The 13813-nt window shown below is 32.9% G+C and overlaps 2 protein-coding genes and 1 non-coding gene across 5 annotated transcripts; 1 reads left to right on the top strand and 2 right to left on the bottom strand.

Annotated features, from left to right (window-relative positions):
• Positions 1–5962: 5962 nt before the first annotated feature.
• Positions 5963–7732, bottom strand: LOC114407359 (heavy metal-associated isoprenylated plant protein 36-like). The gene is made up of 3 exons (XM_028370431.1): positions 7550–7732; positions 7327–7402; positions 5963–7104 (listed from the first exon to the last, which is right to left on the bottom strand). The coding sequence occupies exons 1-3, from the start codon at positions 7721–7723 to the stop codon at positions 6353–6355; spliced, it is 1002 nt and encodes a 333-aa protein (XP_028226232.1). The 5' UTR covers positions 7724–7732; the 3' UTR covers positions 5963–6352.
• Positions 7733–11817: 4085 nt separating this feature from the next.
• LOC114407363 (dephospho-CoA kinase-like) lies at positions 11818–13569 on the bottom strand. 3 transcript variants are annotated; one of them, XM_028370440.1, is made up of 5 exons: positions 13275–13569; positions 13143–13172; positions 12895–13045; positions 12669–12814; positions 11818–12582 (listed from the first exon to the last, which is right to left on the bottom strand). In XM_028370440.1, the coding sequence occupies exons 3-5, from the start codon at positions 13000–13002 to the stop codon at positions 12126–12128; spliced, it is 711 nt and encodes a 236-aa protein (XP_028226241.1). In that variant the 5' UTR covers positions 13003–13045; positions 13143–13172; positions 13275–13569; the 3' UTR covers positions 11818–12125. The 3 variants fall into 3 exon arrangements, with proteins under 3 accessions (XP_028226241.1, XP_028226239.1, XP_028226240.1); XM_028370438.1 differs by having other exon boundaries at positions 12895–13172; XM_028370439.1 differs by lacking the exon at positions 13143–13172 and having other exon boundaries at positions 13275–13568.
• A 66-nt stretch (positions 13570–13635) lies between these two features.
• Positions 13636–13706, top strand: TRNAG-CCC. Its single transcript has one exon. It is a non-coding gene; the product is annotated as a tRNA-Gly (tRNA).
• The last annotated feature ends 107 nt before the right edge of the window (positions 13707–13813 follow it).

The following is a 13813-nucleotide window of genomic DNA, read 5'->3' as shown; positions in this document are numbered from 1 at the left end:
TTTAAGACTTAAGTAGACGGATTATGTGAGTCAATATGTTAGGTTAAAGTCATTTTTCCATCTTCTTTATATTGCAAATGGAGCCTCATAAATCAAAATTTCATTTACTTAATTCAAATTTCATATACAAGAGGATCACCTTCTTTTTTTTAAGAGGATCGCCTTCTTAACATAAACTTTATAAATATACTGTTTCAATTACTGAATGTGTAATTTATGACTATGTTTAACAAAAATCAGAGAGTGTCCCACGTTTTGTACCGTTCTTAATAAAAGTAAAACAATAAGAGAAAGCATTAAAAGGAGAGTATGAAAAAAAAGTGGATTCCAATTTAATTTACTGTCTAGCTTACAGGTGACAATGATCGAATAATTTTTATATTATTATAGACTATAGATAATTAATAATTAACATTGATTGACACAAATGTTAATGATATGTGTTATTTAATTAAGCAATCTCAAAGTTTAAATCTTTGATATTGCGGTTTTCAATGGAGTTCAATGGGATTATAAAATTGATATTATTATTAAATTAGCTTAAAGCTAAAATATTGTTACATAAAATGACATAAAATAAAATATTTGTGCAAAAATATATATATTTTTATTGTATAGATAAAAATATATTTTTGGCAAAATAATATAATATTAAAATAAATAGCATAGTATTAAATGAAACAATTAAAGAAAATTTTTATTAAAGTATTGTAGGTAAAGAAAAAAAGTTGTTAATTAGTAAGATAAATTCATTTTATTATATTTTTATATAATAAATTCTCATTAAATAATTGTTTACCTAAATTATTTACCCAAATTCTCCCTTTGCTTGATATCAATTAATCACTTACGCGTGAGTATGGGTTTGGGGTGGGTGGGAGCATATATCCCTAGAAAAAGAGACCTAGCTTATCATCTTGGACCTAAACTATACGACATGAAGAATATGTTTTGAGAATGGCAACTAAAATGCCAAAAAATGAGAGGAAAAATGGTCACTTGTCAATAATATGGACACGCATGAAGATGTCACTTTCGATCTATGGAATGAAAATATCCTTAAAGAAAAAGATCCACTGAATGAAAACAAAACAGCATGATTTATTTAGATGAGTTGTAAAATTAATGTCGAGAAACAACTTATGAATCTGCCCCACTGAAAGCACCATTGTGGCATTGTCCACACTCTATCCCACGCACCTCAGAGAAATTGGAGAAATACGAATAGAGAAGTTGAAAGAGGACATAACTTGGCACCAGGTAAATTAGAACACTGAATAATTTTTTATTAGTGGTTTTTCTTACAAATTTGACTCTTAATTTAAGGGTTCTTACCATATAAAGTTTATGTATATAATTTCACAATAAAGGACGCATTAGGCTGTATATTGACACCATTTTCTGGTGGAATATATCGACGATATAATAATAATAATATTATTATTATTATTATTTTACACTTTTGTCACAAGAAAGACCTTTTAATGGTGAGGGCAAGGCTTTTGGTTGATTTTAGAGCTACGAACAAATTGTTGGGTTTAATCAAGCCTACAAGTGAACGGGCCAAGGCCTACTAGATCATTGGATAAACTGGTTTTGTACCCCGACGGTAGCCCTTTCTACCTTTTCAAAAAATAGTGCAAGAATTTTGGAAGATAAAATAGAGACGATGACAAAAAAAGAAGAGTTTAATTTTTATGCTCAGAAAAATTTATATTTTACGATTCATTTATATATATATATATATATATAATATTAAAATTTATATTATATCAAATTATTATTTTTTTTAAAAAAAGCAAAAGATATTGGAAACTTACTTGTTTTTTTATAAATAAAATACATTTTTTATTAAGTTTTTGTTTATTTAAACTGCTTTTGCTTAAAAAAATTAGTTTTCTGACTTTTTTTAAAAGTAAATTCATTTGTTCCATAAAAGTGTTTTTTATTACATTTAAAAAAAAATAAACAAAAAGGTCATTATTAAAACAAAGAAGCAATGGTTAAGCCACAGGATGTGAGCCAAGATCAGTATAAGAGTAATAGATTGCAAGCCACAGCTTGTTTACGATTCCCAACTCAAGACCTCTCTAATAGCTATTAACAGCATTGACCATAAACAATGAAGCACAATGCTGGCCCTTCCTAAACGTATAAACATCATAATGCCATTATGTACTAGGCCTAACACTAAGGCTATAATAAACAAAACCCTTAATCACAAAAGGCATATCTGATTCTTCTGCTACACAATCACAATTCCGCATTATATTGCAACCCATAGACCATAGGCTACGAGAGATGAGTACTATCTTTTATTCCATGATATGTTGCCAAAATCTGAATATACTTAGCTTGATTGCTCCCTTTCAACTCTAATTGCTGTAGTACAAAACATTTACACCATCAAATCTGTCTGCATTCTTCTAACTTGTAAGACCTGTGCTAAATTAATATTTTAGGTTAATTCGATTTTGTTCCACAGTTTATCAAATTTTGATTGAATCAAGACATTATCCTAAAAAAAATTCGAAAAGAATTAAGACTAAACTAAGCCCATTTTATAATCATCCCTTCTTGATAGATGTTTATCTCTCAATCAAAATGTTTTAGTACTTTCTATGTTACTGTTGATTTGGTTGAACTGTCAGTGTCTCGAGCTCTTTAACAAGCACCAACTAGGTCATTATTGCATTTAAGACTCACTTTGTTTAGTTTGTTTTTTATGCCTAAGGAAAAATACTCGGCTGGCAAAGAAATTTCCAGTTTTCTACTGACTACTGCCCTGCCCGAAGAGTAAAGAGTATTTCTTTATTTAATGATTCCTTTCCATAAAAAGTATTTTCAAAAAAATAAGTATAAAATAGTTGTTAGTTGTTCGAAAGATCAACTAGTTATGTTCATTAATAATGATTTTTAAATTTATATTTCAATTTTTAGCCTAACACTTTAATTAAGAAATTCTAATATTTTTTTAACAAAAATTGTACAGAGAAAATAAAAGGTTCATTCCATGTTACTGGAGAAGTAGAAGAAATATATATCTTACGAAAATTATAATCATGTGGTTAGCCCCTATTAATATTGATGCAAGATAAAAAAAAAGTACACTAATTAGTTAACCAAAACAAGTATACGTGTTTCGAATTCACATAGATTTTATCCAAGGATCTTGATGTTTTTCTTTCTGATAAATTGTCCGACATATCCCGTCCCAATTCATGTAACTTTTTTTTTTCTTGCAGCATTATCTCTATGTTGTCCTTTCGACCCTCTATTTTTTTCTTACCTGAAATGTTCAACCTACAATTATTATAAACTATTCGTGAAGTAGAAAGAACAGTGGAAAACAAATACCGACTAATAACAACCAATTTAGAAGTCATTATTATCTCAGCATTGCATACTAATGAATACTTTTATACTTTTATCTTTAGTTCATTCTAATTGTTTAAATTTTTTAAAAAATACTAATTAAAAGCAAAGGGCGATTTGTGTCCTTTCACGTTTCCACAAGGAACATATAGCAATCATGTATCCCACAATTGACAGGGCTTTTCTGAAACCTTAAAAGAATAAAGGTAATTTTCTATCATTAATAGAGTGATTGGAGGAGCTTATCTTTATTTAAAATTATGATTTATAAAAATAGTTTATACATTCTCAGAAGTTGTTTTAATTGATTTAAATAAATTTTACGGCTAAAATTTTAATATAAATTTTTATGTAATTAAATTATTTGTCAAAATACACCATAATAAAACGATCTAAATTATTTGTCAAAATACACCATAATAAAACGATCTTAATTTCTCTCTCTTCTTTTTCAATAAGAATTTATCACACATTTAACACCCAAATTCTAGTCATTTATCCTTCACGCACTGTTACTATCAAGATAAAAGTCATTTCTTTCTGTAACTATAAAATAAATGTAAAAAAATAATAATAAAGAAAAATGTAAAAAAAATTCTATGTACCGTCGTAAAATAATATTTACATTATTAACTAATTGAAAATTATTATTATTATTATTAATATAATTATAATAAAATTAATAAATGTATTATAATCAATAATGTGATTTGAATGATAATATAAAAGTCTTTTACCCATCATCAGTAAATATATTTATACTCAATAAAGAAAGTATTGAAAAACATTTTTTGCTAACAGAAATGGGAATTTTCTAGATTCCAAATAAATCATAGTAAGGCAAGAGGGACCCGAGAAATCATGTCACTCCATCTTCTTTTCACCTAAAGTCTACAGACGATAACTTTTGGATATGCTGCTTTGTTCTAACAATCAATCCGAACAGATCCAACAAAAAACGAAAATCTAAACAGAGTGAACTCACAAAGTCACACTATACATATTTGTCGTTTATTATTCATAATTTCATATTATTAATTAGTCTTTCTTAATCTGACCTCATAATTAGTCTTAGTCATAATTAACCCCGTGGGGCTTTCTGGAATTTCTGCCAAGGGAAGGAAAGATTGAAGGGGTCGTGGGGCTGTAAATTGGCAAACTACAGGGAATAATTAATTAACCTGCTGGGGACATGTAATTTAGATGCTTAATGCTGAAGATATGGTGACATTCTGATACCAGATATATATGTTATATAAACTCACATATACTTTTATGATATGACTATGAGATCAATATTAAAGAAGAGGTATAATCGTGTGAATATTCTACTCTTGGATTAGATTAGCATGAATCATGAGAATCACATCTTGTTGGCTTTGTAAAGTAACTGATTAAGAGAAAATGTGTCGGATACTCGGGTTTAACGTATTAGCCTAGATAACTCAGACTAGCTAGTTTGTAATAATATTGAACTACAAAGAGATTTTAACGATGAACTGGACTATTTCGCAAACTCAAGATCTCATAAACCATAATTAATAAGTTTGGTCATGAATTTTACCTGAATATCCTTTTAAAATACATACTAAGTTATTTGTTTTAAACTTTTAAATGTAAAGTAGATGCATCATTTGGGATACCATTTTTAATTTACATAACAATATGATTTTTCTTTTATTTTTGTTAACACATTTTTTTTATTTATACTACTATTATTACAAAAATTGAGGGAAATACGAAAAACGGTACATCATCATTAATGTTCAGTAAATTCAATGGTAATTTGCCCAATGAAACCTAGTATACTTTTAATACAGGCTATAACTCAAATGGGTCCAGCCAGCACAAGTTGAAATTAATGAATCGATGATTGAGATCACAAGGTAACACTTTTTCTAAATTTATTTGATGCTTTCCTTCTCAGTTAATTAAGAAAGCTGAGAAATTACTTTTATAATTTAATGCCCAATTGCAAATTTCAATAAAAAGAAAAGGTTTATTACTTTAAAAATACTTTTTAATTCTCCCAGCCTGAAATTAAGCATGCACTGACTCATTGAAGAACATTTGCCCGCCGCCTCAACAATATTGATTTTTTGTTTATATAATTGATTCCTATTCTGATCTCTCCAACCAAAGCAGTTTTCTGCACAAATAAAACACCAAAGACATGGGTTTTAGCCAAAGCTAGCAAAAAAGAGAGAAATACAATTACACAGGCCAAGAATTGAAGTGTGCCCTTTTAATTTTATTGTTCCCGGTGCTAACCTGTTCCTTAGATTCAGAAAGAAGTAAAAGGTGGCACCTACCAACAACTATACAAATAAGCTTTCGATCACTTGAAATTGCAATGCTACTACCATATATATATCCCCAAAAGGCCAAAATATGACAAAGCAACATAGATCTATGTTTAACCAACTAGAGGCAAAAGATGATCAAGCATTTCCCATAGGAAGTAATTATTTATATATAAGATTCACTCTTCGGTAACTGCAAAGCTAAGACTAGTTGGCTGGCTAGCCGATTTGCATGCATGAGAATTAGCAAAACCATTCACCAGCTTGAAACTAGCAACCAAATATGTAAAGAGAAGAAAAAAAGTTGGTACTTATAAAGATACTTTACACATAAGATAGAGAGGGAAAGGAAGATTTCCGGACCTACAAATTGCAGAGCATTACAAGGCTACTGGCCTTTCTTTGGCAAACCCCAAAAGCTTTGTACTCTTAACAAGTGAAGAAAAAAAAAGAAGAGGAAAGAGAGAGATCATGCTAAACAAAGACAAAGTATTCAAGACCCCCCCCATACCTGCACATGCCCTCTTTTTTTTATTTTTGTCCCCATATTTAATATTTCTAATTTTGTTGAGCATATTACAAAATTCAACCCCTCCACTTAACCTGAGTACTATCATTAATAAGTAATAACACTAGCTAGCTAGTACATCATCCTCCACTTTGGTGTGTGTTTGTCACATAATGGAGCAATATCCATCACTTTCATACTCATCCTCAACATAGTGCTTGATTGGATCAGATGGTGGAGGAGGTGGTGGCAGTCTAGAGTATGGAGTAGTGTAAGCATGCATGGGCATGATAGGAGCACCAACATAATATGAAGCAGTACTGGAGACAGGATATGCTGTGTTATAGCTTAATCCATATGCTGGAGGAGGTGGATAATACACCTGTGGTGGATATGGGTAAGCATGCTGAATTGGAGGACTAATAAGATCCTTGGGAGTGAAGGAAGTGTCCAAATTTGAAGGGACTAATGCTTCAACTTTACTAATTTCTTCTCCTCCTCCATTATTATTAGGAGTTGCAGATGCAGAACCACCGTTTTCCCCTTTGTTCTTCTTTTTCTTTTTCTTTTTCTTCTTTTTGCCACCTTCACCACCACCACCTCCCTCCTCACATTCATAACTATGACCTTCTTTGTCAGAATCTTCACCGGGAGCGTCTTTAGAACCCTCATTTGAACCACCACCATCAGAATCTGGTTCACTATTCTTTTGGTCTTCCTTCTCCTTATTAGCATCACCAGCACCACTCTTATTGGATTTCCCAGACTTCTTATTATCTTTCTTCTCAGGTGGTTTTTCTGGCCAAAGCTCCACTACCCTCCCTGATCTTGAAAGCCTCTTGATGAGAGTCTCAGCGTCCACGTTACCGGTGACCGTAACCTTGTGCAGCAGAGAATTAACCTCTGTTGTATAAACCCCTATTCCAATGACAAACACATAATTAGTATTTTTTTTTTCTTTCTATTTTATTCCTAACATGGACTAACATATCATTATAGTTACTTCTTTGTTAAGATAATCATTATATAAAGAATATCACCAAGACTTGCAAAGTTAGAAGTTGAGATATATCTATATAAAATGGATACCATGTATCATGTATCAAAAGAAGTATAAAATGAAGAGACTGATATATATACCATCAATTCCCTGAAGAATTTTCTTAACTCTCCTTTTGCAGCCATCGCAGTGGATCAATACTTTCAAAGCCCACGTCTGCAGAATGAATGGAGTAATCAGTAATTGATAATTAGAATCAGAACAAAACTGAACAAATGGAGAGAAATATTATATCTACACATAACACATGCAAATTTAAAAGAGAAAATGGAATTGAGAGAGCAAGGAAAAATTTATCATCACCTGGTACTTGAGGGTTTCTCCTTGAGGAGCTTCTTCAGCTGGTTTGGCTGCCATTTGGTAGGTTGGTTGGTACCGTGTTGGAGTGGAAAGCAAGGGACGAGAAAAGTTGATCCAAGTGTGTGTGTGTGTGTGTGTTTGTTGGTAGCCAAAGGTTTCGAAGGAAGTAAGGAACATGCAACAAGGGGGGGTTAAATAAATAAATCATCCATCAAGAAAAGTATTTGACACAGAAACATTCTCATCACGTTATTTTCACACTTTTTTTTAAGATAACTGGTTTTTAAATATTAAATTAGCTAACATCTAGTAAGTTATAATTGAATTAAGTACTATTGCAATGCTCTATTTCTACTCAAAGCTATATTTACTATTTCTAATAACTTAAAATTCTAAAGTTAGAAACAGTTTTGCAGTGATTGACACACTTTTGTTGTAACGTACTATTTTTGGGTTAAGTTTTACAGTGATGCCATTAATTGACACTGGCCCTAGTTTATTTAGTGAATCTAATTATAAAACTTTACTCAATGATAGAAGTGTTGAAAAAATAATATGAAAGAAAAGAAAAATCAGAGCACTCATTTCATTTGGTGCGGATGCCACATCACCTTTAAACTTAGCCAGCATGGATCACCATTATGTTTATGACACATCAGCAAAGTCACGTGATTCACTCACGCGATGCCAAAGGGGAGGGTATTCAGTTGAGGTATATCATGTGGAAAAAGTGCCGTCAAAGGAGGCAAAATTCCAAGTTCAACAATATTTAATGATAGGGTTTAAGGTTATGATCACTTCTAAGTAAGTGATTGGTTTTTACGTTTTAAGTTCCGCAGAGTGTGAAAAACAGATGCTCACTCCCTGGGTGTAGTGTAGTGTAGGTGGTCCTTTGCATCAACTTTTGTGACATCTTATCTGCATATCAGACGGTTTTAAGGCCTTCATCACTTTTAGTACCATTCATTTTCTGACCCTCAAAGCCGAGCTCCCTGGGACTACAACCCACACGATAACAGGTCCACCACTCATGGATAAATTTTCTCAATGCTAGATGGTTCATATAGTTAAGCTAACCCGGGTTATCTTAATTTTTTTTATCAACTTAATATATAAATAATTACATCAACTCCGTATATATCATCAAACACCTGAATCAACCAACGTAAAATTATTCTAATTTAATCAATAATCTCAAATTTAAATACTAAACATATAAACATATAATTGTGTTAAATACTTTTGGAAAAAAATTTATAGTGCATAACAATCTTATAAGACTCAACATGATTATCTCTAATATAAAATACATGATGTATACCAAAAATCAACTTCTTATATTATATGATGAATAAATGTAGATGTGTTGAGGTATAAACTTTATAATAATTACATGTGACAATGATTAAAGGCACATCTACTATTGAAGAGTGCAATCACCAAAGTGTACGTCTTCTTCGTAACATGCGCATCCATTCTTGATTTGAAGTTTACAGTGGTACTTGCCTGGTGAGTGGTTAGCTCGCTGGGTTGATGACTGAAGGGGCAGCCTTGCGCTGTGTAGAATAAAATTCAGATCATTTAACCCTCGAGAATCCAGTAATTTCTCCCACCCCATTCAGATTTTCAGGGTCCATTTATCAATGCTTCTAACTCTTTGACTTATACGTGCCATAGAATAAATGTATAATAATTACTTATACGTACGAATGACAGTAGCAGACTAACAGGTATTCTTCCTAAATTTAACTCAAAACTATTTCTATAGAATTTTAATGGCAATATGAAATAAGTATCCACCAGTGGTTTGTTTCATTAACTTCATGTTTATTTAGAGAAAAAAGGAAAGTATAATGAGATTTTAATACAATTCGTTTATTTATTTTCACTTTAACTCATTCCTTTCAGTTTTTTTATCAACCCAAATAAAACATTTTTACTCTACTTTTTATTTTTTTTATTATCTTTTCAATATCCCTCCCCCATACCTTCGCATAACAAAGAGTCTCTGGGCAAATGGGATACGAAGTTTTTTTATTATCTTTTCAAATTTTCCCTGGCTTATTTATTTCTATTTCACTTTTAATCTAAATAAATTAAAGGATGGTGACCCCCACACAAACTTTGCTGTCAAAGACCAAAAGAATTTGCTATGCAAGTGGTTGTGAATTTGTGATTGTCGTGACTCCCACCACCATCGTGATTTGTGGCAACAGCAGTAATCCAAAATTCCAAATTCCTGGAACAACTGTTTTCAACATGGAACCTCCATCATCGGCGGCTACTCAGGTGAATTACAAACCATTCAGTCATTTAACCAGATAATGATCGCAAACAACTTTCCCAAGTGAATTCATTCTTTGAGAACAATTTCAAGCAAACCAACTAATAATTAGCCTCACAGCTTACCAAATATAAACTGTGAAAGTCAATCAACTGTTTGGTTATGAAAGAAAAAGTCCTGAGATTTTTTTTCTTACATTAGACCAATTAAACCTATTAGGATCGGCTCAGTGATAAGAGGTTTGGGTAATTTGTACCATATTTTAGGTTCAAATCTAGTCGTCGTTATTGTACACATGCAAAGAAAAAAATGTTAAATTCCATCTAACAGAAAATTAATTACACATTTGAAAAGATAAAATACATAACGCATCTGAGAAATCCAAAGGTGCCAGGAAATTCTGTCAAGCAACAGGCTCTAAATCGCAAACTATAGCAACAGCATACTGCATATTCTTGAATACTATGGTTACCAAAATGCTATTTGAATCGTTCAAATAGTCAAAATACAGCAAGAATAATTTTCTGACTTTCAAGCCAAAAAAACTAACCACGGAGCACAACAGATATGGCTCCGTCCCGGCCCCAGCAGACTGCAACAAAAAGTTAAGTAGGAAATGTATCTCTCCAATAAACCAATCAACTCTTGAGTAGATAAAATTGATAAACAAGTAGAATATAGTTTTCATTAAGTGGTAGCCCAAATTTCTATACTGAGAATTACTATAATTTAAAAGGTAATATGTTACTTTATCTATTAATTTAATCTACTCAATTTATAAACTTATAACACATAATAAATCTCCAGTCTCCGTGGAAAATTTCACTCGGGAAATTAAAGCAAGACCAGAGCAACCAATATCATATGATGCCTTGTTATTCTTGCCCCATGGATGGAAAGAGAAGTCAACCGGGGGAAAGATTGAATGGTAAAGTGATGTTGGTCTAAAACCACAAAGGTAAGGAATGGAAAATATAAAAAGATACCTCCCATGACAAAGCGAAAAGCAATTATACAATTAATAAATTCCTCTAATTAAAAGACGAATCCCAACCCAAAAGCTAGCTGGTGTATGCATGCAAAAGTGAGAAAGCAAATTGAAAAATAGAAAGTGGTGCCTCAAGCAAAAATTAGTAAAAGAAAACAATGGATTATCACTTAAGTGTAGGAGTCCCACTTCAAAGCAGTAATCAATAGAAAGAGAATATTAGATGCTACGCAGTCTTTTGGTAAATAATATAGCTTTAGTATTCGATGTAAGAAGTAAGAACAAAAACATCCATTTCAATACAGCATGATATCATAATGGACACTAGGTTATCTTCCACTTTATGTTAGGCTAGCTAATGGTTTTGACAGGCTTTTGGAAAAGTGAAATATGATTACCATTATCAAAATTTCCTATCTCATCTACAATCTTCTAACGGCCAATGAAAAAGGAAGTGGTCATCCTTATCAAAGTTATGAAGTAATCACAGTAATGAAGTGTACAACTTAACCTCCACTTACTAGGCCACAAAGCTTTAAAATATTTCTGCAAGCTAAAGAAGGTTTAAAACTTCAAGTCAAATATCTTCTAGAATATACTTGGTAAGAATCAAAATGAAAGTGTCATGACATGAAGTTTCTATAATCTTCGAACACACTTTCAAATTTTATCCCTTCCTCTCTTCACCTTGTTTGGACTTCCCAGGCTAAGTTTTATCTAGTAGTGTCTGACCAATTAGAGCATAAAAGCTAACAACCATAGTTCCTCCAAAAGGTTTTCTATTCACTCATGTTTTCTCCACAAGGTTAATAATGTCTATATATGTGAAGCCAGAAAAAGTTTTCATCCTACGGGAATAAATTGATAAAGAAAACAAATGATAGATGCATTGCAAATGCCTTTCTCAAGGTCACTAAATGTAAGCAGAATCTGTTTAAACAGGCCGAACACAAACAAGTTTCCATCTCCATTTCAACCCACCCTAGGGTAACCAAAGTCTTCAGAGACATGCGCTTATCAAACATGACATATCTTTAAAATTCTCTCACAAATATGTTCAGAAGCCTTCAACAACCAATCAACTATAGTTATTTTCCAACCAACGACAACAAAAAGAAACAAAATGACATAAGAAATATAATAGTATGGTTCTTCTCCCTTAGTTATTTAAAATTTGAAGTTGTATATTCAAATTTAAATTAATATAACTTTGAACAGCAGCATTTGTTGGGGAATTTGAAGTGAAGGGTTCAGGGCTTTAGGGGGGACATAAATAATACATTAACTAATATGTAGAACACAAGTGGCTATGAAGTGCGGGAATGGTTGTTGAATGCCTTCACAAACAAAACAAGACCTGAGGCAACAGAAGCAAGAATGGTGAAGACTCCCTGCCTGGAGCACGAAAACTCAGTCCAAGTCAATGGCCATGTGACCTCAACAAGAACTTTCAGGAACTGCTGATTCAAGTCATCCAATGAACCAGTGTTATCTATAACTATATTAGCTTTACCCCTTTTAACATCCAGTGACATCTGAGCATTAATCCTATTCCGAGCATCCTCCTCACCGGACTTGTCTCTCGCCAAGAGCCGCTGAATCTGCGTCTCAGGATCAACCCATACAACAATAACAGGCTTGGTGAACCTGTCCATCTTAGCCTCAAATAACAAAGGCACGTCAAGAACAATGACCTTATAACCCTTCATCCATAGCTTCAAAATCTCCCAAAATATTCCACGTGATATGTAAGGAGCCAGCAATCTAAAACAACATCATAACCCAAACTCAAAAGAGCAAATTCAATGATCAATTCAAATGGAACTAAATGAAAGGGAAATTATGAATACCGGTTGAGAAATTGACGCTTATCCGGATCCGAGAAAACAATTTGGCCAAGACTAGGTCTATTGACTTCTCCATTTTCGAGAAGAATTTCGTCACCAAAAGCCGCAACGACTTTCTTCCATCCACCACTCCCTTTCCTTAACACCTCCTGCACATTATTTCAATAATCACTCGCAAGAGTTTAATTAGACCGAAATTGAAAAACACAGAGAAGGAGAAAGAACTTACGCGAGCGACAATATCAGCATCTACAACGGGAACATCATGCGACTTGAACAGATTGGAAACGGTGCTCTTCCCAGACGCTATTCCACCCGTCAGTCCAACAATCCTCATTCCCTCGAGTAATTTCAAGTAGCTTGTCAAAATCGAGATTTACCTGGGACAGGGAGGGGTTGAAAAATTCAGCAAAAAAGAGAGAGAGAGAGCGGTTGAAAACTCGGATTAAGCCTTGCTCTTGCTCCAGAACACCCTACATTGCTCTAGAACACACAGCGCTCCATTTTCTTCACAAAAAAAAAAAACACAATTGTCTGAATCACCACAAAACGACAATCCAAATGCCTAAGCAGACAATATGCAATTAATCTAATTAGCAAAGAACTCACAATATGAAGTCATGGTTCAAAGTTCAAACTTCAATCCACCGCAAATTAATATCCGAACAATATTCCAACAGCAAACGCGAATGAATACGAGATACGAGTGCGAATCACTAAAACGAAAGGAGAGGAACGAAGTAACTAGGTTTTTTCAAAACCGGTTTTTCTCGCCTTTGCAGATCCCACGCATCCACGACTTTGATCGCGATCCTACCTCCGAACGATCATATCTGCGATTCAGCTCGGGAAAGCCTATCAAAGATCGTAAACTCGTCCGATTTTGGCATTCTCAACTCAACACAGGCTTCTTTAATTTCAAATAATTTTTACCTGTTTTATATTTTCTGTGCGGCGACATTAACAACGAGCGCAACTGGTGTAGTGGTATCATAGTACCCTCCCACGGTACTGACCGGGGTTCGATTCCCCGGTTGCGCATGCTTTTTATTATTTGTTCTGTTTTTATTTTTAATTCTTCTAAAATATGAAATGACTACTCTCTTTTTTATGCAATGAAATGACTACTTGGTCTATGTAAAATGTAT

Source organism: Glycine soja, chromosome 3, assembly GCF_004193775.1.
Source record: "Glycine soja cultivar W05 chromosome 3, ASM419377v2, whole genome shotgun sequence".
NCBI lineage: Eukaryota > Viridiplantae > Streptophyta > Magnoliopsida > Fabales > Fabaceae > Glycine > Glycine soja.
The sequence above is the reverse complement of the archived record's forward strand: the minus strand, read 5'-3'. Positions and strand labels throughout refer to the sequence as shown.

Coding starts and splice junctions, on each gene's coding strand:
- LOC114407359 (XM_028370431.1), bottom strand. CDS start 7,723: ATGTTCCTTACTTCCTTCGAAACCTTTGGCTACCAACAAACACACACA. Junction 7,403..7,549: donor GAGAAACCCTCAAGTACCAG/GTGATGATAAAT, acceptor TTCATTCTGCAG/ACGTGGGCTTTGAAAGTATT. Junction 7,105..7,326: donor AATTCTTCAGGGAATTGATG/GTATATATATCA, acceptor TCATTGGAATAG/GGGTTTATACAACAGAGGTT.
- LOC114407363 (XM_028370438.1), bottom strand. CDS start 13,002: ATGAGGATTGTTGGACTGACGGGTGGAATAGCGTCTGGGAAGAGCACC. Junction 12,815..12,894: donor ATGCTGATATTGTCGCTCGC/GTAAGTTCTTTC, acceptor AATAATGTGCAG/GAGGTGTTAAGGAAAGGGAG. Junction 12,583..12,668: donor AAGCGTCAATTTCTCAACCG/GTATTCATAATT, acceptor ATGTTGTTTTAG/ATTGCTGGCTCCTTACATAT.